At 36.6% G+C, this 27,732-nt stretch overlaps 3 protein-coding genes across 3 annotated transcripts; 2 read left to right on the top strand and 1 right to left on the bottom strand.

Moving 5' to 3' along the window:
- Positions 1-2,062: 2,062 nt before the first annotated feature.
- LOC136238240 (uncharacterized) lies at positions 2,063-3,581 on the top strand. Its single transcript, XM_066028599.1, has 5 exons — positions 2,063-2,152; positions 2,233-2,307; positions 2,373-2,661; positions 2,719-2,806; positions 3,311-3,581. The coding sequence occupies exons 1-5, from the start codon at positions 2,078-2,080 to the stop codon at positions 3,393-3,395; spliced, it is 612 nt and encodes a 203-aa protein (XP_065884671.1). The 5' UTR covers positions 2,063-2,077; the 3' UTR covers positions 3,396-3,581.
- A 5,327-nt stretch (positions 3,582-8,908) lies between these two features.
- LOC136238399 (uncharacterized) lies at positions 8,909-10,748 on the top strand. The gene is made up of 4 exons (XM_066028848.1): positions 8,909-9,568; positions 9,634-9,913; positions 10,254-10,373; positions 10,497-10,748. The coding sequence occupies exons 2-4, from the start codon at positions 9,646-9,648 to the stop codon at positions 10,571-10,573; spliced, it is 465 nt and encodes a 154-aa protein (XP_065884920.1). The 5' UTR covers positions 8,909-9,568; positions 9,634-9,645; the 3' UTR covers positions 10,574-10,748.
- Positions 10,749-17,778: 7,030 nt separating this feature from the next.
- Positions 17,779-25,109, bottom strand: LOC136238505 (3-oxoacyl-[acyl-carrier-protein] reductase FabG-like). Its single transcript, XM_066029041.1, has 3 exons — positions 24,358-25,109; positions 19,609-19,673; positions 17,779-18,064 (listed from the first exon to the last, which is right to left on the bottom strand). The coding sequence occupies exons 1-3, from the start codon at positions 25,019-25,021 to the stop codon at positions 17,939-17,941; spliced, it is 855 nt and encodes a 284-aa protein (XP_065885113.1). The 5' UTR covers positions 25,022-25,109; the 3' UTR covers positions 17,779-17,938.
- Between the last annotated feature and the right edge of the window lie 2,623 nt (positions 25,110-27,732).

Here is a 27,732-nt window from a genome sequence, read left to right as displayed (position 1 = left end):
GGATTTTATTTATTTATTATTAATATTGTTTGCTTTACAGCATACATACATACAGCATACAGCATACATACAACAAGATACATACAGTATAAACATTAGTATAAAATCTAGTGTATGCTGAAGGTCCACTGGCATCCAGTGCCAGTGGCCAGGAGTAAGTATTTATTAAGATTACTTATAGTTACTTATATCATATTACAGTACATAAAACTCATTTAAAGCAATGGTTACAGATGATCAAAGTTGGAAGGTTTGGGGAACTTATTACAATTACAACAGGGACAAACAAAAGAAAAAGTGCATGCATTGTCAGGATCAAAATTTAGTTCAAAATGATTCCATAGAAAGTTTGTAAGTTTGTACTTGATAGTAGGTAGGCTAAGATTGTAATTTATCATTGGTAAAATATACGAGAGAGTCTGTTGAAATAGAAGTTGCTACTGGAAACATTAGTACTTCTTATGTGTTGCAGTTTATAGCTAGATCCTGATTGTGTGTTTTCTGAAGTGAATTTAATAATATTATAGTCAGTGATATTAAATACATTTGTATGGGGCTTTAAGATTTTTTATAACTTTATGTCACAGATATCCAAAACATACATTAAAGGCAAAATTTTGAGCTCAAGTAATCGAGATTTATAGTTACTGGTATAGTCATTCAATATGTACTTCGTTGTGCGACGCTGAAGCTGTTCTAGTTATATTTTAGCGAAGGAGCTACCGAGGCTACATTCCCGGTAGATGTGGCGTAGTGGTGGCCCAACTATTGGTACATGAAGGTCGCTCAATCTGTTAGTTCAAAGGATAGTCCAATAGAGCGTTATTTTTTACGTCCCGTCCCGTAAAGTACGTAGTAATGTTGCATATTCCGGAATTGTTTCGTCCCGTCCCGTCCCGTTCCGGAAAGTAGGTATGCCCCCCCCGGGCGCAAACTCCACTCACCTTGAAACTTACTGCATACATCCCTATGGCTATGATGGGAGTAGCTAATTGATGGTACGCGTTACGGCTATGCTATTAATAGAATTGTACGAATTACCTAATAGGCGCTACTCATGCAGTATGTAAAGGGGGATTCCATAGGTAATCCCCTAACCACACCTGTGACCTCACTGAATAGATCAAGGTATAGCTACGTTTGCAATATGTATTGGCTGTTTTTCTCATGCTGCAAAACTGCAGTGCTGTTTTTACCAAAGGACCCTACACTGCATGTAAACGTGTATTATATCCATATTGGCATAATAATAAGTATATATACTCCTGAATTAATATGCATAGTTCATGTATAGCTACTCAAGGTACAGACCAGTCACTTAGTATAATTATATGTAGCTCATACTTTTGAAGTTCTATATAATTAAGAAGCATACCTTAAGTATGAACTTCCTGCATAATGCTGAGTTTAAAAGTGTGTAAAGTTTTCATATGTAACTATGTAGCCAATGTAATTGTTTTTAACTCGATATACACACACACACATACTTACATATATATATATATATATATATATATATATATCATGGCAACATACAGTTGCTGTTAAATAACGTATTTTGCAGTGTGTATAGCATATAGCAATATTTGCATGCATGGCATAACATCCTTTGGTTTCCAAGTACTGTAGCCTTGTTAGCTATTGTAATGGATCTTAAAGCACTACCTTATAATATTTCAGCTAATAGAGGCATAAGCTGGTGAGAACTGAGAATTACAGTCTCAAGTTCTAGCTGTCTGAGTTGATAGCTATCTTAAAGCTAAAATACTGTATGGTATTTAAGATTTGTATATGTGTAAGTCTTAAGTATAGCTACATACAACATAAAGCATGTTATTGAGTTTTGATGCATGGAATAGCCTATTATTATTAACTCTTGATCACATACATGCTTTGTGTACATATTTGGTTAAGTACAATAGTAACAATACCCACATACAGTAGCTACTTCTTTCACAATCTGCTGAGTGTTGCATGCATGGAATTTGCTGTGTGTATACCACAACAATATTCAGTTACCAAATAATAAAAATGGGAATTCCCCATATATGATGTAATATCACAGTCCCTTAAACTGATGCTGTGTTATAAAAGCTGCAGTTGGAAGTCATACTGTCTTAATACAGTGTTTTGTGGAAAGTTTGTGAAACAAGTAAGAGCTGTAAAGTTTGCTGTATCTAATGGCCATAGCTAATACAATTCATGTGTAAATAAATCCTTTTGATTTTCTAGGATTTCAGCAGTATTAACAGATATATAGCTGTACAGCTTATTAGAAAATTTTTGGAGAAGGAAGAGCTTCATAAGGTTAGAACAGCTAATCAAACTGTACATACAATGCATTATTATCAAGTTGCAATATTTATTGGCAGGTTAACATTGTAAACCAAAGAATGCAACCAATGAATCACAAGATGATCGTAGTTTTCTTCTTTTTGTGGTTTATTTCAGCTGCCACCTGCCAGTTTGATTCTGTCACTGAGTGTGAAAAGCGTTGCCCAATTGAATCGACTGCTGGATTTGATGAAGACCAAGTATCTGGTGTGCATAAAAACCTGTCACTTTGTTTATCCCAGAATGGGTGTTATAACCTTGAAGATTGTTCTACAATGTTAACAAAACACTACTGCCTTTCTGGGGATTGTACTGTCTCATGTGAAAGTATGTGGAATAAGTATGTACAGTATGCATGCATTATAATCTTTATTACATTTTCAGTGCCAGAGCTTGAGACTAATGTGCCGAAAAGAACCAGGACTAAACGATTATTCCATATACATCTCCCCGATTTTCACTTTCACAGTAGGTTATTCAACTTTATAAATGAAATAATGTGTGGTAGCTTTTTGCCAAGTATGTAAAAATAGACATGCAATGCCATGTATGTAGTTGCAGCCTTTAAAACTCACTATAATACTATACACATCAAAATTCAGTGAATCCATAAGTATAAGTTGGATTAAACGATCCAACTTACATAAAAATTTTAACAATGTTTGCTGCACTAATAGTTGAGTTTTCAACACCACCTCAATAATCCAACATCCTTACTATATAATCCAATGTAATTTATTGGAACCATATTATAACAATTTCAGGTTACATTGTCTATAAATAGGCTATAATTTGTTGTGCACTTACTTACACATCATGTGGAGTTAAGACTACCCAATTTTTGCATTTGAAAGTTCTGATAAGCTCAGCTTATAACAGCACGTATTTGGCTACATGCAGTTCATATAGTCATAAAACCTGCACATAAATAATAAACTGTATGTAATGTTGTTTTGTTTTGTTAATTTGCAGGTAGTGCTAGCAGACCAACTGGTCCAGGATTGAACATAGTAGTGGCAGTCTTTTCATGCCTTTACTGCCTTGGAAACATTTTACTTTGATGCACACAAAAATATATCACAAATTAGAAATAGATCTGTAACTGTGTTATACATGTATGTTACTATTACGGAGACAGACTACCAGCATCATTCTATGTGTTATATGTATATATATATATACAATGTACACAATATGTATACTACTTTTATTATGTATTTAATAATAATTATAGCAAATACCTTAAACTGCCCCAATGCATGGATTAACCGAGATGTACCATGGATTGCTTCGTGGGTGATATGAAATGCCGATGAATTGCAAAAATTCATGGTGCTGTACTTCAGAGATTCCATGAAAAAAGCTAATCATCATGGGAAGAACAATGGGAATTTTCAAAAGTAGCTATTTCATGGCAATGTTCATGGCTAGTAATACAGTAACTAAATATTTACATTTAAAAGTACCTAATTAGGGAACAGTTTTTGCATTGTTTTCACTAATGAGTCCTGTGGAGTGATAGTGACCAAACATTAAGCTTATACATTACTGTGATGGAGCCAGCTGCTTCAACAGCAATTTGCACTATCACATGTACACATGTAGCTAACATTCCAAAGTTTATCAACCTATTTTATAGCCTTAATAAATAAACTACGTAATGTCCATTTGGTTCCACATGGGGTACCTTGAGATGTAAAGTTATTAATTCTCTGGAGTTCCTATGAATATATACGCATACATGAAATTACTGACAAAGAGAAAATGTCCTGACTTCCTGACAGACTCCTGTAAGCATTCGAGTGTTAATCATATGGTTGCAGGTTTGAGGCTACCCAGGTCCAGTCATGGATTTTTTCTCCTTTCTCCACCTTTTCAGACACACTTTATTTAACAACTTGTTCTAGAGACCTTCATTACTTGTGCCGTAAAACCTAGTTTCCCTAGTAACTGACCATTGGAACTCAGTCTGTAGCTTTGCAATAACCTTAATAGCTTAATGTAGTCTGGTATAATTATGGTTGAAAGTTATGTGTGAATTAATAAGGGAATACATGGCAATCTTAATTGTGTATCTGGTATGTAATATGCTGTTGCACAAAATATTACAAGTATGTAACACTTTCACACCTCACATCAAAGGAATTCCAGAGGATACATTTGCCATGTATAGCTCTTTACAGGGAGACATCTAAATGTACACCGGTATACATTGAGATGTATCTTGGGAAAGTGGTTGTACTTCAAAAAGAGCAAGCCACTTTCATAAAAGCAAGCATAACCTTGATGTGGATGAGGTATAGTGGTACCACCCTGTTTGTTTAATAAAGACTCAGGCTGAAATGGATCATGGGAATAAATTAGTGCTAGCACTCATGTGATTATCACGAATTGGAGTCTTACCACAAGAACCACTCAGATGAAGGAATTTCAGTATCTTTGCCTTTAAAGGTGATAACCAATCTTATTCACAAGTGTTTCAGCACGTTTTCAAATACAGACCATATCTGCATGAATTAACCATTGTACAATGCCGCTTACTCCTTGAGAATATGCTTTATACGATGTGATAACATTGAATAAAACTTTTGCGAATTCCCCAAGTTGACTTCTTCTGTGATATGCAGGACTTACCCATTCATTATAACAAATGTACATATAGCTACAATGTTTTGTGCTGCCTAGCCATAATCAAATCTTTCAGGCATGTATATAAAACAAATCCAGTGGTTATGCTTTGTATTGGCATGGGTCATTACTCACCCAGCATGGGCTATTAGCCTACAACAGGTTAGCTTGCTCTCTCGGCCGTTTGGCTACATATCAGATAAATTCCTTGTGCCTGTGTTGCAACTATTATTTCTTGTTATTACATTATTGTTTAGTATTGAAGTGACACAAAAGTGCCATATCCCATATATAGATATAACACACTTATATTATCTGTGTCAAATGTCTCAGTGATAAAGCACACCAGCAATTGATCATAAAACATACCCTTACTTCTTGTTCTGTGATTAGAAAGTATGTAGTGGTAAAGAAGTCATTAGTATACTGATGGTAGGTAGCTCCAAATCACATCCATTCCACTTTAGATTGAACACAGGTAACAGAAGTACTAATTAAGTATAGCCACAAATTTACCAAAGTTAATATTCCTTATCTGGCCCATACTATAATTTATTTATTTATAATTATACACTCAATTGGTATTAAAGCATGATACATACCTAATTAACGTTTTACATAGCTACCTCTCTGCCTCTGGTAGTGTTCAGTAATTTGACTATACGGACATTTGGTTGAAGGCTACAGGCTCTATGTTCGACATCATTTCAGCCTGAGACTTTATATACTTTGAAGCCATTTCAATTGTAAATAATTACTGAAGGTCACACAACTCCTATCAAACAATTCTACTTGGCAGTAAAAATCGTACTGTTTTACTTGCACATTGCATGCGATGCAGATTCAGAATTGATACTTATAGCTATTGAGACTTGCATGCATGCATGGTATTGAATAATGAACTTTCATTCATCATGTGATTGCTCGTAATGCTCTAGTTGTATAAATGGGATATAGCCAACAGGAATGCTCCAACATCATGCAGTACATGTATATAATTCTAAATGTGCATGTTCCATACACTGATGAAGTGAAGTTTGAAAGTCTCAATCACTGTTTAAGTTACGTATTGTATATAATGATAAAAATCCTACAGTCCTGTATGATATACACCTGGCCCCAATATTCCGTAATTTCCACTATATATGCCACAATACACTGCAGAATTTATTTGCCCTCTGCATGTCAGCTTTAATATAGAATTGCTATCGGACTTTCAAGAGACTTAACATAAACCGTTCTTTCAATGTGCAGTAATTTATGATATACTTATTCAATCAAACAGATGCAATCTCAGAAGACTAAATTTTCAAAATATTCCTGTGGGGTGTATACCCACAGACCCCTCCAAGTTAGAAGCATGCTGAGTATGCTTTTAACAGTTGAGAGTGATGTCCGTACTCAAAAATCAGCTCAAAACGTATTATACGATTGTTGCATGAGCAGAGCCAGAGGATTTAGGCTAAAGTAGGAATTCGGTACAAATGTGATTGTGTTAATTGTGATGATGTTCTATACTTCAATATTATTTCATACTGCTGACAATATGTTAGCTCAAAAGAAGCTTGCTCATAAGTGTAGTGATTGCATCACATAACCAAATGTGACAGGAAGGTGGGATTCACTGCATTTATACAAAATACAAAGCATGTAGCATATTCTGCAATCACTTTATAACTATGTCTGCAGATCTGATTTTTTAAAATAAAACAATGCAAAGTTTAGCCTACAAGATAAAGTCAAAAAACGAATAATGCAGCTACTAGTTTTCAGCACTTTTAAGCTGTTCATATTTCTGTGAAAGCATTTTGCAGATTTCTTCACACAGGACATACCATTTAGTATCTTCACTCTTGTCTATTTTGTCAGTATGGTAATGTACCAGTGCCATCCTTACAGACTTCTTAGTAGTCCCATCACCAGTTAATGTGTGGTCTGGATTCTTGGGAGGATGCATGGAGTACACGTACTTCACAAAAGCTACATATCCTTCATCAAAAGCTTCTTTTAGGTTTTTCAATTCTGGCTGCAGCTCTTCTAGGTATGGTTTTCTTTCTTCTTGCCACTTGCTTTCTTCTCCTTGGACTATCTCTTTCTGGTAGCGCTCTAAGGCCTGACTACAGTCTTTGTACCAGTCCTTAGTATTGAAAGTTCTGGGAAACAATGCTGCAGCAAGGTGAAATGACCGCTTATAATATATTTTTGCCTTGTCGGGTAATTTGAGGACCACATCAAACACCTTTGCTAGTCGACTTAGACTTATAGCCTCCTGCTCTACATCTTGTTCGCGAACCAACATAGTGCATTGCTTAAACATATCAGCAATATCCCACATAAGGTCAAAATCAACATTCTCTTGATTCATTAAGTGAGCATGAAAGAGGGATTCTGCTTGTGTGCGTAGGGAAACTGACTCTGTAATGCAAAGGTGAAGAAATACCTTCCTTTGAAAATCATATGCATCATCACAGATTGTGAAATCATCTTTTCCATGTCGCAAAGTTTCTTCGAATGGCTCATTGCAGTCAGCCATATGACGTTGGCAGTCATTAAACCTTCTATCCTCATATGCAATAACACCAGCATTAAATGTGGCTTCACCCAACTTTAGCCAGCATGTAGCCTTGGTCAGACCATCCGGGGCCATGGTTGCAATCTTCCTCAGGAGGAGAAGCTTTTCTGTCTGATCTGTTACTAACACCACAGTCTCTCGAACAGTTTCAATGCACAGATTAGCACCTTCGTTCACATCTAATAACCATTCTTCTGTTTTACATGATTGCCCAAGCGTGTATGCTGCACTAAAGGACTCCACTGCTTCGAGCATAAAGTACCTTAATCTACCCAGCGGCGGAGGAAGTAGTTGATATGAGGGGGGGCTGGGCTAACCCAGACTTATTTCTATAGTTTGGTAAGGTGAGACCAAAAAAAAGAAAACAAAAAGAAAAAAAAAAAAAAAAAAAAAAAAAAAAAAGGTCACAACCAACTGACAAGAGCTTTCCACCTCACCAGCTACCATTTCTAGCTTATAAACTACATAAAAATCCTTACATAGCTCGCTACACACTGACTACTTTATTAGAGTGACTGCTCTATTAGAGTATCTCGATCTTTATCACGGTTTTCAGCCCCACTCCAAGAAAGATAATTCGTTGTGATATCATTCTGAGGGGGGGCTTTAGCCCCCTAGCCCCCCACTTTCCGCCGCCTATGGCACCATAGATTATATCTGTGGACTATATTCTATGGCAGCACACTTCTTTGTGGCTTTATGCACTGATTAACTACATAGAGCGCCAGTTCATCAATACCCAGTGACCGCAGTTGTGCTCTGCGTCATTCTTTAAATTCCGAGTAAAATTCTTAGAGAGAGCAAATTACGTGGGGGCGACTAGATTCAAATTTCAAACTAGCCATTCTCGAAAACATATGTTTCAATCTAAACGAAACTTTTAGAACAGTTTAAAGACACATTGCCCTACATGCCAAGCGAGTATTGCGGAAAACAACAATCTGGGCCCGGTTTTGTATTTGGCCTCTAGGTCGAGTGAGGACGACTGAAACTTCGTTTGGTGCTGAAATTACGAGTGTAGGATAATCATGTATGGTGAAATCGATGATGTGAATCTTGAGGCGATTGAGTGAATACTGAAGTTTTCTTTTTGCATAATCTTGTAACTGTTTTGTTTTTCAATCCATGTATTCTAATGTTATTGTTTTGTGTTTTGTTTTTGTGTTACTGTTATGTGTTTGTTTTTTGTACTTGTATGTTCTGTATGGGGAGCACGTTTGCAGGCTGTGCCTTTTGTGTACCCATGTCTTTGACAAAAATTGATAATCTAATCTAATCTAATCTAATGAAGCGATAGCAGGGCAATCAATGTTTGGAATGCACAAAGGAACGCAAGGCATACACCTGCGGTTGCGTCTAACCGCATGCGATTTAAAAAAAAAATGAAACTTCCCCTTTGATGTCGGCAATCTCAATCACGAAACAATCGGCATGGATTTGCTTCACTGCTTGTGTGGTAGTTACTAGTGACACGATGAGTTCAACTCTAGAGTTTCAGAGGGATAGCGTAAGTGGCGGGTGAGTTACAGGACGGCCGAATTTGACAACGTTCGTTCCTGTAAAATCCTCACGTAGTGGTCGCGTCATTTATTGTCTGCGGCGCGCGTTCTGGCCGCGCGACTCACTACCGTGAGTCTTGATTTGTGTTCTTGGTGAAAAATCGATCAGTGAGAATGCTGAGCACTGCATCTGAACACATAGCAACAATCATTACAATTTAACCACAACACAAATAAAAGTATGTGGTACTCTCCCACCCATTACGTTTATATGTTTGGGGGAATATTCACCTGTATGATGTAACTTGAAGCGAGAGCGTATTATATAGGGATCCCTATTATATAAGCCCACGCTGGCTGAAAAAAACAATTGGAGAATTGTGCTGACTTCAAAGTCATCAACAGAAATATACTAGTAACAGTAAACGTAACCAGTAAATTAAGGACAAAGTATACCGGCAGCCAATTAATTCCTCTATAAACTTAATTTCACAGGTGATTCCTGCAGACAGTGATTTACAAATATCTATTTCAAGTAAGTCCTAAAGGTTACTATGTATAATACTTATATCATTCAATATTATTTTGTATGACATATAGCCCAGATAAATCATGAATGGAACATCAATTATTATTGTTGTGCTCTTCTTGGCATTTTCTTTAACTGTCAATTGCCAATTAGAATACCCTATTGACGACTGTGACAAAAAGTGTGGATTCAAATTGAATGGAGACTTCAAAGATGACTGTGAATTGGGACTATTTAGAAATCTGAGCTTATGCATGGTCAAGAACCAGTGCTTCAGCATTGACAACTATGCTAAAGTGCTCAGAGACCATTATTGCAACAATGATTCTGGATGTTTCATAATATGTGAAGGTACACAGCATAGAATCCACACACTGCATGTTTATAATCTCCTACAAAGCTGTAGTATATAGCATTATGATCTTTTTAATTATTAAGTGGTCATTGCAAGTTTCAATGCATAGTTTTGGACTATATATGCTCTAATCAAGTAATTGTGTAACAAACTACCAATTTCAATACTCTAAATGATTTATGGAATATATGAGCTGTCACATTTCACTTGAACAATTCTCCTTGGTCATGCTGGTAGAATTAGCTAGCTCAGTTTTTCCTAAGTGAAAATTCTAGATATTACATATATATATATATATATATATATATATATATATATATATATATAATTTTGTAGTGGCAAAAGAAAAGTACATTGATTGCTTCCGAGAGGAGAGCAAGCCACAGAGAAGTAGAGATAAAAGAGGAGCTTGCTACTTGTGCATAAGTATCGATGAGATAAACATCAATATTGGGGGTAAGCAATAATAATTACAGTGAGCAGCATGCTTTACTTGTCATCTGCACTGACTTGAGTATGCTATTGTATATGTTGAACATTCATGGAAATGTTCATAACGGGTTTGTTGATAATACCCAGGTGGTGCTACTAAACCAGCTGCAATGAGTATCACTGTAGCAGTGATGGCCTACATTGTCTACATTCTTCTATTATAGATTCAGTTACAGTGTATTGTATTGTTATTGAAGTAAAAACTGTACATGTATTAATAACAAAATCATTATTATGTATATAATATATTGTATGTTGAATTTCTGTACTTAAATTGTAACTTGTTGTTATTATGCAATAATACTAAGATGTTAATTTCACACGCTAAATTGGTTTATTAATCTTGGATTTGATTCATTTTATTTCAGTCGTTTCTGGTGATCCAAATAGGTAATTTGTTATATTTGAACACATGCATGGCATAGTAAGAATCTTTTCAAGGAGGGCTGTAAATAAGATAGCGTTTACTTTATACAGTACATAGCACATCAATTGCTGAATCAAGGGCCTTGGATGAATTTACTTACTTTCTTACTTGAACCATATGCATGATGGCTTGCAGTGAAACAGTTGAGCTGACTGCCAAGTATCATACCAAAGTGCAAAATCAGCAATCACAACTAGCTAGTAACATAGTAGGTAAATGCATGTTGTTGCAATGCACATACAGTGTCGATTGGATGAACAACCTATGGGGAATGATGTAAGGCCCCTATTCGGTGATTATTAGTTTCTCATCCAGCCTTTCTAATTATTATGATGCGGGCGGGAGGGTATTACCATTATGCCATTATTTTATAATATTAACACACTGATGTACAGACCTTGTCCAAATTGTCTTTCTTTCTTACTACAAACATTTCCTTCACCAGCTGATTCTAATTTTCGTGATCGCCAACTGTTTTTCGACAGTCAACTGAAAGCCTGCTTTGATGAAGTCGATAGAGCACGATTGCAACTGGCACTGCAGCAATTTGCTAAGGAAAACAACAGCTCTCCTGGTGATATATAGCGCATTGTAGCGTTCATCAACAAAAATTATAACAGTTTGATATCACGTGTTCTTCTGAGCATGCGCAGAGTAAATAATGGCTTACCATGCGGTAGCTTAAGAGGGATGCGGGCGGTGGATGAGAAACTAATAATCACCAAATAGGGGCCTAATAATAACTAAGATAGAAGAGAAGTAATTTTAATTATTATACCAAGAGTTCACTATACAACTATTATTATGAGCTCTTGGTTAAACAAAAGAATTCGTTAGGGAATAAACAGCCAAGGAATGATGCAATATCCATTGAGGCTGTGTGTAACTACGTGACCATGCATCTATAAAAACAAAAGCCACAATTTCTGACCTCAAAACCAAGACGATTACCTTTCCAGAACAATATGTATGTGATAAACAATTCTAAAGAATGATGTAATAATTATTATAACTTTGCTGAGTCAGTTCAGTAGTGATTGAATCATTCCTGCAATGATATGATTATACAATTGTTATAACAGTGTGCAATCTATAATATTGTTAAAATACATGGCAGTGTGCAATCTTACTGGAAATTCAGGAAAAGCTAGGATCCTTGCAAATGTATTCTATGCATGGTAGAACAGCTCACAAAAGAACAGTTCAAACAGCTTGCAGTCTAGGAATGAGAATTTATGCAGTCTGGAATCCAGGATTTACTCTACATTCAACTTAGCGTAACTTAAATATCTATAATGAACTGTGGACAATGAATTAATAACATGTATAAGGAGCCATATACCATGCTCTACAACTTTTGATCACTGCTGTTGCAAGAAGTAATGAAATTTTTAAAGTTATTACAAATCATCAGTCACTCAAACTAGATTTTTGCAGCTGTAGCTCTCCAGATATATTCAGAATAGGATGTTTTATACAGTAAGTACACATTTATCATTACCTATTTACACCATTGAACAAACGGTAAGACATAGAGCACAACTGTAGTGTTGTGATGATTCATTAAGTTTCAATTCTTTGTTTGGGTACTCGAACAATGGTGAATTTGTTTAATATTTTCATAGCACATACTGTCAAGCACAAATTACAAAAAAGCATAACAAAGACTGTTCCATTAGGGTGGATAACTGCTCTGTTAGAGTATAATCTATTGTTGTAAGCATTGTTGAATGAAAGGGCTGGAGCCCTTCGTTTTCACCACCCATGCTTACATGGGTACATAATGTAAAGTAATAGGATTTAGAGGAAAGCATAAAAACTAGCATAATAGTTTGCACATTATGTAACTGGTGAAGTTCAAACTACAAGTGGTCAGACGCTTTTTGCCTAGTTATAGACTATATGTGTGGTCTATTTATTCAATGAAAAATAATCAATTTGATTAGCAGCGCGCATGAGAATTTTTGATGATGAACAACTATCACAAACCCCGTACAAAAGTAAGGGTAATTAACAAATGCGGCTCTAACTATAACTTGCTACTAACACTATGGACTCGGCTCTTCTTTCCAGCTACTATTCTATACAAGTAGAGGAATCTATCGATCTGAAAGAAGTACTGGCAAGTGGTCTATTTTCTGATATTTGCATTTTTCTACGTACATTTATTGAAGTCATTCACCGTCGTGACGTACCAAAATGTGTTAAAATATCACATGTTTTTAGAATGTTTTCAGCAGTGCATATAGTCTATTGAACATACCTGATTGAATGGCATTTATATACATATAGATGTGGGAAAATTAAAAAGTAATCTGTGACCACAAAGATGTTTTTCTTTGTTCATGATGCCATGTCAATTATATTGGGCTGGGTGGATGCATAAAATATATCTACAAATACATAATAACAAGTACACAGAAAAATTTGGAATTTTCAACTAGAGTAGGGACCATAACACATCGATAAAAAATTACTGAAACAAGCTGGAGTAGTAGTGCACAATATTAAATCATAAGAAGTGTTATATCCCTACTGTGCATTTCCATTATGGTATTTTGAGCACAGTAGGGATATTACGCTTCTAATTGTTTTACTGTGATTTAATATCGTGCACAACTACTCCAGCTTGTTTCAGTACTTTTTATTGATGTGTTATGGTTCTACTCTATTAGTTGAAAATTCCAAATTTTTCTGTGTACTTGTTTGTTAACTTTTTGCAAATAATTATTTTGACTGGTGAACCCACGCATACCGTATCTGAAATGGCACCGCGCGCCCCAGCTATATCAATTATCATCTGAAAAGTGAAGCATCCATTACACTTCATTGTCAGCTATATGTTCAACCTGTTACACAGCAGTATAAATCAAGAACTGTTCGAAAAGCACCTCTGCAATCAATATAGCCACTACGAAAAATACAGACGATTTCCGTTACAAAGGGAAGCCATCACGTGCTACTGCCTAATCAACTCTTTTTGCTGTCAGCAAAGATGAATGGGACACAAAGGAGGACACTGGTAAATCCATGAAGAATGCATTGTATGTACTACAGTATGCCAAAAGGCACCTCTCGGGCCGAAGCGACATCAAACAGTGAAAAAATCAAGCCCGTAGCCTTAGCCATTATCGAGTTATGCTCGTATGAAGGCATCAGTCAGTTACTCAGTCAGTAGAAAATTCCGTTTAATAAATTTCTTTTTAAAATTCCGTAGCAACTTGTTGAAAGTGTTTTGGGTTGATCTGAAAGCTTGTTTGGGCTTAGTTTACATAACTAATACTGCCTCATCGTTGTCAGGGAAAATTTAGGCTGGTTTTTGGGTGATGTTATTTTGTGGGCCATGCCTACTCCTTTGTGGTCCCTACTATACAGTACTGTCGTACTGTATGATAGTATGAAGACTAGTACATAACTATACAATAATTGTACCTGTGAAAACCAGGCATATGGACAAAGTTACAGTACACTACATAAAAAGCATATCTCATTACAGTGAAACCTACAATACATATACATATATATATATATATATATATATAATCTGACATGCATGCAATAAGTCCTTTTAGTGTATACTACTAACATTCTAAATAATTTTTTGCAACAATTTTGCAATGAGTCTCAGAAATGTTCAGGGTTAAAGTCTGAATCTGTACTAAGCATTAAAAGGTTGATAAGGGCTGAAAAACTGAATATATGGCTGTAGCATGCATAATGGCATTAAAGATTGAAAAGTATGTGTGTATGTGTCATGTACCAAAGTTTAATAGATGTTTTGCATAATTATACTGTGTATAGTGGTAGGTTTTGCATAGTATCATCTGTTGTAATTGTTTATGCATTGTGTACCGGCATTAATATCTTTGTACGTTTTGTTGAGGAGCACCTTTGCAGGCAATGGCTTCTGTGTATACCCATGCCTTTGGCATAAATGGAATCTATTCATAATGGAATACAGAAGGTTGCCTGCACCTGCAGCTATACTAGTGGACATTTATTATTATTATTGACACTTACAGTGACCAGCACTGAAGGTCTGACAGCAACATGTGCTGCAGTCCTAGGATTACCTAACCTATTTTCAAGGACTTAGACTTAATGACTGATAAGGTGTAACAGAAAAGGGGCCATAGCAAGGAAAAAAATCCTTCCAATCCCAGGATTTGAACTGCAGGTCACCCAATGTGTAGTCGGGGCCACACTCAGTCTTCATATTTAATACAACGCTCAGTTCATGATCAGCCATGGCTATATTGACAAGCTAAACGTCCACTGATAACATAGTTGCAGGCATGTATAACATTATTTTTATTTCTATTACATCACTATATTCAACCACAAATTTCCCTTCTATTTAGTGTATCAATGAATGCAAACAATATAATTATGTATGATCTTCAAATAAAATGAACTGGAATTGGGTCATAGCTTGCCTTACACAGCATGTTAATAATTTGTAGGTGGTGCTACTAAGCTAGCTGGACTGTGCATTACCACTGTAATGACGGTTCATATATTCTTCATTGATACCTTCATCAGTTCAGTTGCCTATGTGCAGTCATTATCTCATACATTGAAGCCACTATTAACACTAAAATCACTTTGTAATATCAATGTATCGTGCTTGAATGTGCATTCAAATACGCATGTGCCTAAATATTGGAAAATTACCCATATGCATATGGGCACATTGATTATTCACAGAAAAACATTTTTTTTATTAAAGTACTGTAACTATAACTCACTAGCCTTGGCAGCAACGTGTACATAGTGTATACTTCATAATCTTTATAAGAGTGTCTAATAGCCAAGGTAATGCTTTTAGAATTTCCCACCATTTTAGATAGGTTTTGCGGCATGTATATCACCAGTCCTCACAATGGTACTGTAGGAGGCAGTGGGTACTAAATGGATGATGATGGTGAAAGTACCAGGCCAAAAACAGCTTGTCAGGGACAGCTCATATATAGGAGGGAAATCTCACAAAAGCATGTATATGTTACTCATTTAGTGCCTGCTCGTCTCCGAGAGTGTATGAACCCCCTACAGTATGTCCTGGGTCTTACATGTATGTTCAAATCCCAATAAACATAGTGGCCAGAACATGCATGCAGGCTCTGTTAAAGCTGAATGACTTTCATTTGTTTCGTCAAAGTATACATGAAGGGGTCAGTGGCAAAAGGGGACAAGTGCCATTTGAAAATTTAGGCAACCATGTGATGGGCATTAAACAGAATTTTGGGACATAATTGAATTATTTTAATATTTGTTAAAAATTATTTTGAGACTGACATGAACTTGTAAATTCTGTTGTTTACTTAGTGACAACATTATTCACATGGCTAAAACAAGCCATTCAAAGTTTTAAAAAATGAAAAATCTAAAATGGCACATGTCCCCTTTTCCCATTGACCCCTTCACATGCTTCCATATAGACATTTTGTGTAACTGAACTGGCCTGTGCAGAAACAGGGATATTGATCTTAGCTATACATACTTTTCAATTATGTGAACACCACTATTCCCAGATAACCATTTCTCCACCATATAATAATAACAAAACTTGATAGAACTCTGACATGTACATCAGCAATTATGTAGGCTGAAACAAGCATATATGCATTGGTACGTAGCTAGCAAATACAGCTGGGATACTGTACTCAATCATCAATTTAAATCTTCTGTTTGTTGCATGAGCACATGGTCAACTGATACACTAAAAATAAAGTTAAGTATAGAATATTTGAGACCAATATGTAGAGGTGCACCAATATGAAATTTTACCAATATACCAATAACTGATATAACCAATTCTGATACCAATATTCTTTAGTGTTGGGTTGCATCTGAACATTAAAGGTTTTCAATATGGACACCATATACAACAAATGTTAAAATAATGCTAAAAAGGTGGTTGCCAAAAAAGACAAAAAAAGTGCTATGAAAAGGTCTGAGCAAAGATAAAATAGCCTGACCTGGGAATCAAACCTTGCATGGCCATTGTAAAACAGTTTACACCTTTACTTTATCCACAGTGCTACAAGACCAAGTATACAGAAAGCTGAACAATTATAGTACTAAACTCCTTATGTCAACTTCATACTGATACCGATAACACAATATCGGTACCAATACAAATATTTATTATATCAGTGCACCCCTACCAATATGGATGTGTAACGTGTATGATATATGCACTGTTACATCAAAGTGCCGTTCCATACTAAATGCACATATTATCATACAAGGCTGAGTGATTTGTTGTTACAGTAGTATAGTGTTTGAACTGAGACCTATGGAGTACATTATAAATACAAGATGACTTATACATGGTTAAAATGCTTCATATACTGGTACTTCAGTGTTTCTGAAACATTTTCAAAATGTTTAAAACTATTTTAATGAACCATTTAAAATACACAGCCAATCAGCACTGCCACATCACAAACGTCATTATAATTTTTGAAGTAAAAACATATTAAAATTCTGCTTTGAACTGCTTTACTAAATTTTATATCAATTGGTGCTGTTATATTAATAGAAAAGTCTGTTTTGCACACATACTATGATGCAGTAAATCTTGTAACATATATGTAGTAAATAACTGATGGTCTAATAAGCACAAAGCAAATAAGCTAACTACAACAATAGGCACCCAAAATCATGTTCCCGAAGAAACCAGAAACAATTCTCGGAACTCCAATAATAATGTCATTCAATGAATCACAGCTAATATTGTTAGCAAAGATTACAGCATTCTGGATTTGAAAAAGAGTTGTTCCTAATGGAAATTATATGATGCATATGTCTTGCACAATTGATTGAGAAGACTGCATATGCAATTAGGAAGTTGACCAATCCTAGTGCACATGTTAGAGTCACTAGCGCAGAAATTCTCTATATATCTACACTACACACGCTGGCATCAATGCAGTGCACTAAAAAAATTTTATCTTTGCATTAACAATACAAAATTAATGTTGAACCATGAATGCTTTAGCATTACAATTTATAGCATTTGATACACAATATTAAACATGCAGATTCAAACAGTAGAAAATAAAATGATACCCATGCATCTGTTAGAGGTGTAGGTGTTTCAAGCAGTTGCTCCACCATCAACAGGTAACACAACACCAGTGATGTAAGATGATTCTTTACTGCATAGAAACAACACAACTCCAGCAACATCTCTCATCTGACCAAAATGACCCAGTGGCACTTCCTGCATGATGTTATAAAATGATTTGAGTAAGCAACTTGTGCTCATCTTGAGCAAAATTATGTCAATGTGGATAGACAGCACAAAAAGCGACTATGTTAAATATATAGTGTGCAAAGAGAGTATACCATAGATAATTCTGTCTCATGCAGGTAAAATGGTGCCAGCTATTTACTGTTTTACTTATCTACACCACAGTTATCAGGAACTGCAGCAGCAAGATCAGAGTTAAAGAAGCAAAATCAAAGCTAAATGTTACAGATTTTGCAATATTTTGTTATAAAAGTGAGACCTTGTTTAATAACAAGTACCTCTGTAACAAGACCACCTTGAATTGTGGCCACTGCAAGTGAGTCCCAAACACTGCATGACTCAGTAACTAGACTAAATCTCAGATGAGGCCAACTTTTGTAGCTATATTGCAGGCCTTACATTTAAATGCAATGTCATTCTACTACTACATATGTTTTTGAATCTCAAATAAACATCTGGTTCTTGGCTACCTTTTATTTATTGCAGTGGCTATTTACACCGATTGTTGGTGTCAGTAAATGCCACTAATATAAAAAGCAACCAAGCAACATAAGCATCAAACACACCAGTTGTGAAGGAAAGTTTTCATTGAATTTGGGCTAGGAGTGGAGCAATTGTCTAGGCGAAGCTGGACCAGGCCAATCCTAGTTTGTCTTGAAGGCATTACAAACTTGCCTTCAAACAAATAGTGAAAGACATCATTATGCTTATAACAGGCAAAGTTCAGTGTTAATGTTAGGTTAGAGTTAGGTTCAGCCTCAGTTTCCTCTTCACTGGTGTTCTTAAATATACAGCATCCTATTCAACTCACATTTAGTTATAAGGTAGAAAAGAAAAGTAATTGGTACCTGGCACTGGTAAGTGAATGGTTAACATGGTGGACTATAGCATACTATATTATAGGTATAGTAACTATAGACATACAGCCTCCTAGAATTTTTTGTAAATGGGAAACAAGAGTATTTTTATCTTGCATGAAATATTCCTTTGCTTTGAGAACATATGGATGGGAGGGGAGTGGACACCTCTCACATGTGCTCCCCCAGGTCCATCAGTAAGTAGATTTGGTTGAAGTACTTTGAGCATCATTAAAATATCATTTAATATGTTCAAGTAAATTGTGAATAGTTCTACTGTGTTACAAGGGGGGGGTGGGGTCATTGTGCACCCTGTAACACAACAGTCAGGAACAAAGTTACAATATTCCAATAGAACAGTCACATGTCTCTAAGTACACTTCCAACAAAAGAATAATCATTTTATAGTATACATATTTAAAAGTTATTAATTTAAGGAGACGTGTACACAAAATATTGGAATATGGTATAGCATAGCCATGTGGAAAAAAAACTTTACTTACAAACCAAAGCAACAATTTTACCCCACATATACAGTCAGTGTAGCTATGTTATACCATTGAATCTCTTTTTTTAACTACTCTTTAGTACATGAATCCCTGCCTTATTATTAAATTAATAATATCATTATAACTTTAATAGAACATTTTTACATACCTGAAGTCCTCCAGCCAGTACTGCAGCTTTTACTTCTTCTTTATTTTGATTGCCAGATCCAAGACCTGTAATATAACAAATATAAAACACTACAGTAGCTAGTACTATTTAGTAGGGTTCCCCCTAAAATGACAAGTACTGCCCAATATGGAGCCATTGAAAGTCCACAAATAAAAATCACTTACAGTGTTGGAAACAAGAAAATACTCATGGACAGCTAGATATTCTTTTAATCACTAAAATGGGTAAGTAGAATTCTAGGAAAACGGGAACAGAACGGAAACGGAAAGCGGGAACGGAAACGACCAACGGAAAATGCCTGATGAAGGTTATCATATCAATATACGGATTAGATTTTACAGCATGATGCTTCCTTGTAACATTGGTGGACCCTTTCGCACTGTTCCGCTAAAGCGATCGAAACTCTCTAATAGAGCAGTCACCGTGCATTAAAACACTCTACTAGAACAGTCAAGAATGTTTTAGCTAGCTACTATGCGGACCTTTAAACCTGTGAATGATGGAGCAACTATAGCTGGCAAAGATTAGGTATGTAGACTAGCGAAAGAGTCATCAATGCTGACTGTTAACTGTTCCTTTAAAACTATAAACATTTTAAAAGATTCAACACTGAAACATGCTTGAAGAAGTTTGTGTAATTATATAGACTGAAGACAGTGTCTATATAGGCTATGCACTTACATGCAGCTTCCCGATAAGAGTTATGTATGATAAGGTATGCTGTTAGCTTGTTTGTCAGCTGCAAGACGTGCATGGCTGGTCTCATATGGCACACACTAGCTATATCATCAACACTATGTAAAAATCTGAAATAACCATACTCCTTGAAACCATACAAAAGATTCAACAATTAAGAGTGAAGAGATTTACAAGTATTCTAATCAATTGACAGTGTTTACATAAAGATGTTAGAAGGTGTATGGCTGCAATCTTGTCAAGATAAAAGTTAGGTATGTGGTAGATACAGTAATCAGTATGTGTCAGGCTGAGGTGACTCCAATGAAGAGGCTGAGTGTTGCCAGCTATAGTACAATTATTCACAAACTTTCAATACTAAAAGGCCCCTGGTGAGATACATAGTTTGTAAAACATTCTGTGACTGCTCTATTAGAGTATTTTAATGGACGGTGACTGCTCTATTAGAGAGTTTCGATTGTTTTAGCGGAACAGTACGGAGGGTCCACCAATGTTACAAGGAAGCATCATGCTGTAAAATCTAACCCGTATATTGACATGATAACCTTCATCAGGCATTTTCCGTTGGTCGTTTCCGTTTCCGCTTTCCGTTTCCGTTCCGTTTTCCTAGAATTCTACTTACCCCACTAAAATCTAATTTTTGGTCTTCCTGTCAGGCAACCTGCCTGCCGGCCTGCCTGCCTGCCTGCCTGCCTGCCTGCCTGCCTGCCTGCCTGCCTGCCTGCCTGCCTGCCCACGATCACAAGGCTAGAAGCCACATGAAGCAGCATGTGGCCACAATTTTATTCCACAACAACAAACTCACTGGTGTCATGTGCCTTTTCTGGTTCCGACAAGAGTATGCCTTCTGTGTTTTGCCTTTCCTTTTATCTTCAATTTCATGGTTGTATTCTTCTTCATACAAGGAACCATACTGTGGTGTTACTTTTTCCGCATTGATAGTTTCCTTAGAGAAATAGATTTACATGTCACAAAACTATTTAAAACATTGTAAATGGAAAAGATATGTGTAGCTACACTTATGAAACAATCGCATTATCCAACAACACCTCTAAACAATCAGAACATGCAGATACGTTATTAACGACAGAGTACACTGGGACCATTCTCCTTGATGTTTGCTGTAGAAAACTACACATGGCAAACCACTCCCCTTAATCTATTACATAGCTCACATGAGACAAGGGAGATCAAGATACTTTAATAAAGCAGTCACAGCCACACCTACATAACATACATAGCTATGCTGTAATAATAAAAGGTAACAAATTATAAAGTTGTTAATTTTAGAAATGGAGTACGATTCCAGCAATAAAAAGTAGTGAAACAAGTGATATGAATGATGGTAACTATTACAGCATAGCTATTTGGGAAAACCCCTACTTTGGCATTGAACAGATGCTGATAACCATTATGTAGAGATTTGCCACACAACTATGTTGTAACCATTCATATAATCTTGTTGTATTACTTTTATCACTTGGTTTATAAAAATTAATAATTTTTAGTACATATGGGTGTATTTGGCTATCAACTCTTCACTGACTACTAACAAGATAATTATTCAGATTCATGCTGAAAAATAGCATGTCCTATTATTGGGCATGAGGCTATTATGCTCCAAAAATTGAGCATTATAACTGCTCAAAAAATCACCTATTATGCTTTTGAGAATTGCCCATTATTCCCAAAATTATGCCACAATAATTGGCTAATAATGCCAGTTTATTGCTGTACCAGACCATTTTCATTGATGTTTAAGCTTTCAATAGTCTTAAATTCTTTAGCTGGTTGCTGTATTAGAGTATTCAATGTGACTGCTTTATTAGAGTAAACAATATTCAGTGGTTGTTCTATTAGAGTTTCTGACTGCTCTATTAGAGTATCTCTATCTTTTTAATGGAATTGTGCAATCTGCAGATTTTCCTACTGTTAAAGCTTTATAATCACCTCAAAATGCTAGCATAATACCTGATTCCCACACATTCCTATTATGCCCGAAAATATGCCAGCATAATCGCCGCATCCCTACCTATTATGAAAGGCAAGTACACGTATACATAGTAATGCACCCACTGCATTAGCCTTCTTCTGGCTGGACCAATCATGACTGAGTTAGCAAATTTGTTTGCAGGTATTATTGGTATCATATATTTATATCACTACTGACTCTGTTGAGATTTTTTTAAATAAAAAGTTTTGTGATGTTACTTGAATGATGGCTTTCTTGAAAGTAGCTACATCAACAAGCCATGGCATTTAACTACTAGTAAATTAGTCTAACTTGAATGAGGATCACTTGACCTGCAGGTGTCCATGTATACGGTGACAATTACAAGTCTCATGTGAAACAAAAACACATAATTTAGAAAGATCAACCAGCTACAGAACCAAACACAAATGTACTATGCACAAGTATTAGAACTAGAGTAGAGACAATGTAGTACCACACTGAAACAAGCTGGATTGGAGTAGTACCTAATGTCCAATTGCTGTAAACAATATAAGAAGCAAATATCCCTAATGTGCATTTCATCTCCACAGCACAGCAGGGGTATTTGCTTCTTATTGTTTTACAACAATTGGACATTACAATCCAGCTTATTTATACAGGCCATATACAAGTAGTCAGCAAATCGTTGCCAATTAGCTAAAACTATACAGCACACCACAATTATTGCTAAACTGTGTTCACTTAGAAGTTCATCAGATTATTTACACAATTGCAAGGTTCAATAACCTTGTTCACATGGTATTATTAGTAGCACTTATGTAGCTATAGGTATAGGTGGTTTGCTTGACACATCACATGAAGAAACACAAGAAAGTCATGAAGGAAAGCATGCTACCAGTCTGGATAATGATGAAGCGAACAAGAGAAGCAACTGGTGCATGGGAAGATCCAATGGGGCTCAAAGGATTGCATGGAACCCCCCTTTGGCAGACGCCTGACCGAACAGCTGACACTTGAAGTTTTTCTTCAATTCAATAAACTAAAATCAGTTTGCAGTCAAAGAAGCACTTATTACAATGACAAAACAGTGAAAATACTTACTTTTGTCTTTGTTTATAGCAATAATACTTCAAATATCACTTGAAACTGCTATCCTTCTGCGACAGCTGCCTCTATAAATAATTGTCGTCGTCTTTATGTTCTAAAGCTATTACAGAAACTGTTCAAGGCTTCAGTTGCAAGTTTAATGGTGAAACATTGCTGGGGAGTCTACCTGGGAACTTTCAGCCCTTTTTAGAAGTCTGGATTCTTGCTTTAACAGTACTAGTGTTGGTTACAGCAAGCGTTCAGAAATGCAAGTAGTTAGCTAAGTTAACTGCTAACAAACACTTGTCTCTGATGACATTGGAGAGCTCACTCAGCACTGCATGGCACAATGTCTACAACGCGTACCCACAGGTGTACACATTATGCAATACTATACTGCATAATGTTGTGTAATGTGGAGCTACACCCGTGGATGGAAGCCCTACTATCGATGAAGAACCTTCACTGGTAAAGAAGGATAAAAGCCAAGACAATAGTGCACGCATTGTATGTTTATCAATATGCCAAAGGTTTCTTCTTAAGTGAATTTGCAACGTTTTTGTGAAAGAAGTAGGGCTGTAGCTGTACCCAGTTTTCTGCTATGCTTGACTGAACACATCAGGCTGGTAGTAGAAAATTCTGTCAAATACAAAAATTCTGTGGCAACTTTACAAAAATGTTTCTAGTCGATCTGAAGGCACTTTTGGGCTTGATTTTACCCAACCAATACTGCCATGTCGTTGTGAGGAAAAATCAAGGCAAGTTTTTGGGTGATATTTTATCACTGACCATGCCTACACCCTACTATACGGTACTATTGTACTGTATGATAACTTTTATTTTGCAGTAACAAAGAAGCCATACACAGAATGCTTGTAAGTCACTTATAAAATGTTTTGCTAACATAATTAGCTACATCCAGGCTTTCCACCCTTCCTGTAGTTTTGAAGTTTCAGCAGACAAATTAATCATCTAATTTACATCAAACTAACTCATCAATTCTGCTAAATCATCATTCACTTTGTCTGCCAAATCACCTTCAAGCATATGAGGAGCAATAGCACAAACACGGATGTTGTGTTTTGCAAGACTCTTTGCTGCAGCTCTTGTCATACCACTGACTGCAAACTTGGATGCTGTGTACGCAAACAGGGGATCACCACCTTTCATTCCAAGGAAACTAGACATGTTGATAATCACACCTCCTTTTTCTGACTTGATCATCTGATTTGATGTATATTTCATCATTAGGAATGTACCATACACATTGACGTCTTGTACTGTTTTAAACATTGCTTCATCTGTGAGCTGTAACGGGGCGACTGGAGCTATACCAGCACTGTTTAATAAGATGTCGATTCCTCCCAACTTATCCACACCATGCTGTACTGATTTCTTCACATCTTCAACACTAGTGACGTCACCACAAACATATATCACAGTTGGACTACCCAATGATAACAACACTGTTACTAGCTGCTTTAGTTTTGGTTCTGTGCTAGGAAGGTCACACAGTACGAGTCGGGCTCCTTCCTTGGAAAATGCTCGCGCTGTTTCGCTGCCAACTCCTCCAGCTGCACCGGTAATCAGAACAGTTTTGCCTTTAAATCGCCTCTGTAGTGGCTCTTCAAAGTTTACGTCCTTTCCCAAAGACATTCTATTATAGACGTCTTGAAATTAGCCGAGCACGGGGCAGAATGAGCAACACCCGGCATCCGTATTCGTCCGTAGACTACATGTACGGTTTGAGTGAGTGCGCTTGAGCACGTGCCAAGCGAGGTGCCAAGTGTTGAGTCTGTGAGTGGATGGTCAGAATCTAACTCACCTCGATCTAACTCGAAATACGTTTGCCTAGAATGTCTTGTCAAAGTGGTAATCGACGTTCAGTAGAAGAAAGAACCCGTGGAAACCAGCTTTACCAAGAGGCAACAAGAGCGAGCATTCCACTCTGGACTAAACAAGAACGTTTACAAGAATGCTTCCCTTTTTATCAGCGTGCCTTCACCTTCGCGAAAAATGATGACGAGAAAGCGTCAGCCAGGAAAAACCTTGGTCACGCATACAGGCAAATGGCTGGTACTTTTGGTTTCACCAAGTCAGAAGTAGGTAGGTTGAAATATTACATGGTACAAGCAGTGGAGTTGTACAATAGTGCCTGCACTATTGGGAAGTCATGCAAGAGTGAACAGTGGCTATCAGAAATTCATTATCACATTAAATTTTGTGTGGAAGTTGTTCAGGAGAGTATGGTGATTCTAGAGACCGGTCAAGAAGAGAAACTTATTTTGCTGAGAAAGATGGCAACAGCAGCCCCAGATGGTCTCACAAAGGCTAGATGTTACCTCAAGTTAGGTGAAGCCACTTTCAATGCTGGGGTAGTAGCATACGAAGAAGACAGGTTCCGTGACTGCCAGCGTCATATGGCTGACTGTAATGAGCCACTTGAAGAAGCGTTGAAACATGGTAGAGGTGACTTTGAAATCTGTGAAGAAGTGTATGACTTCCAAGAGAGGGTCTATATGCACATGTGTATTGCACAATCAGTGTCATTACGTTTACAAGCTGAAAATCTCTACCAGGAGCACCTGCGGAACCAAGAAAGCATCAACTTTGATTTTATGTGGGACATTGTTGACATGTTTAAGCAGTGCACTTTGTTGGTGCGTGAACAAGATGTGGAACAGGAAGCCATTGGTCTCAGTCGGTTGGGAAAACTTTTCGATTCCATTTTAAAATTACCTGAGAAAGGAAAAGGGTATTACAAGCGGTCATTTCACCTTGCCACAGCATTATTTCCAAGAACCTTCAACACAAAGGACTGGTACAAAGATTGTAGTCAAGCTGTTGAGCGTTATCAGAAAGAGGTTGTCCAAAGAGAAGAAATCAAATGGCAGGAAGAGAGGCAACCTATCATGGAGCAGCTAAAGACGGAATTGGATGGACTAAAAAAGCCTTTTGAAGATGGATACGTGGTATTTTTGAAACACATCTATTCCAAGCATCCTCCCAAGAACCCAGAACATACTTTAACTGGTGATGGGAAGACTAAGAAGTCAGTAAGGATGGCACTGGTACATTACCACACTGACAGGTTGAAAAAAGATGAAGATATTAAGTGGTATGTTTTGTGTGAGGAAATCTGTAAGATGCTGTCCCAGAAATATGAACAACTAAAAGGCGAAGACTAAGGCAGTTCTCACATATGGGCTTGTAGTCACAATTGATCTCCTTATGCCAGTCATGTAATCAACGTTAATCAGTAATTGTGTAGCTAGCTACACATGTGTACTTTGAAATCATCCGAATTAATGTAATTGTGCATAGTTAAACATGCTGTATACATGTATGTATATAGAGCTTTTCAATATACCTATCAAAGCCACAATACTACATAGCAAGTCTCAATACCAAGCCGTGATACCGAAATACCAAAATTACTGAAGTGGTTAATACAAGGAACTGCATGTGTTTACCAAATGGGTAGCTGAGTGCAAATTAATGTTTTTTACCTTTCCACTTGCTAAGTATCATCCTATTTTGTACAGTATCCATTCAAGGGGAATACCTATAGTAACACTGGAGTATTGTTTTAAAAAACAATGAATGAAGATTTTCGGCAATGCCGCAGAGCCCTACATGTGAATTTGAGCTTATCCAGATGTCCAGCACTTGACAGCCATTGCTGGTATTGGTGGCCAGGGCATTCCATCTAGCCCAGGAAAAAATGTGAGCTTATAATATTATAGGCCCCTGACTACTTTTCATGTGTAAACAAACTGCTTCATGTCAGCATGTATAGTGGAAATACTCTTTCCCTAATTACTTGGTATATGTAGCAGTAAACAATGTTGACCGGAACATGCAGTCTCAAACATATTACAATTACTGTGCCATTGTTGATGTAAACTCAGCTAAACATAGGCTATCTGTAGTTAAACTTGTAGTGCTAAATTTCTATTATCCAAAGAACTATTATTATTATTTCTTACTGCAATAAACCTAAATAAGAGCCAGCCTTAATGATAGGGCCTCAGGGCAAAAGGGGCCTCCAAGCTCCTATTAAAATGGCCTCAAACTTTTTGAATTTATGTGTTAAAATGCTATTCATAGAGCCAATTACATTCACACTGCAGCCATAATACTGTATGTTATGGTAAACACTAGCATGAAAACCATCTACATAACTTCAATGTATATTTGCTTTCTGTCAATTAAGGAGGGGCCTCCAAATTCCATTTTGCCTATATAAGGCCTCAAGGATGCTAAGGCCTGCTCATATACTCATAAAAAAGCTGTATGTCCTTTAAAACAATGCACCAACCTGAAGCCTCTCCTTGCAAAATCATGCAGCTGGAAGCCCGTTCCAG

The sequence above is a fragment of the Dysidea avara genome, chromosome 11, assembly GCF_963678975.1.
Source record: "Dysidea avara chromosome 11, odDysAvar1.4, whole genome shotgun sequence".
NCBI lineage: Eukaryota > Metazoa > Porifera > Demospongiae > Dictyoceratida > Dysideidae > Dysidea > Dysidea avara.
This window is presented reverse-complemented; position numbering and strand designations above follow the sequence as displayed.

What these genes read in the sequence shown, in the direction of transcription:
- LOC136238240 (XM_066028599.1), top strand. Translation starts at nt 2,078, where the DNA reads ATGCTGTGTTATAAAAGCTGCAGTTGGAAGTCATACTGTCTTAATACA. An exon ending in AGAAGGAAGAGCTTCATAAG is followed by an intron (nt 2,308 to 2,372) that starts GTTAGAACAGCT and finishes ATTTATTGGCAG; the next exon opens with GTTAACATTGTAAACCAAAG. An exon ending in GATTTTCACTTTCACAGTAG is followed by an intron (nt 2,807 to 3,310) that starts GTTATTCAACTT and finishes ATTTGCAGGTAG; the next exon opens with TGCTAGCAGACCAACTGGTC.
- LOC136238505 (XM_066029041.1), bottom strand. Translation starts at nt 25,021, where the DNA reads ATGTCTTTGGGAAAGGACGTAAACTTTGAAGAGCCACTACAGAGGCGA. An exon ending in TGATTTAGCAGAATTGATGA is followed by an intron (nt 19,674 to 24,357) that starts GTTAGTTTGATG and finishes GTTATATTACAG; the next exon opens with GTCTTGGATCTGGCAATCAA. An exon ending in TACTGGCTGGAGGACTTCAG is followed by an intron (nt 18,065 to 19,608) that starts GTATGTAAAAAT and finishes AACATCATGCAG; the next exon opens with GAAGTGCCACTGGGTCATTT.
- LOC136238399 (XM_066028848.1), top strand. Translation starts at nt 9,646, where the DNA reads ATGAATGGAACATCAATTATTATTGTTGTGCTCTTCTTGGCATTTTCT. An exon ending in ATGTTTCATAATATGTGAAG is followed by an intron (nt 9,914 to 10,253) that starts GTACACAGCATA and finishes ATAATTTTGTAG; the next exon opens with TGGCAAAAGAAAAGTACATT. An exon ending in GATAAACATCAATATTGGGG is followed by an intron (nt 10,374 to 10,496) that starts GTAAGCAATAAT and finishes GATAATACCCAG; the next exon opens with GTGGTGCTACTAAACCAGCT.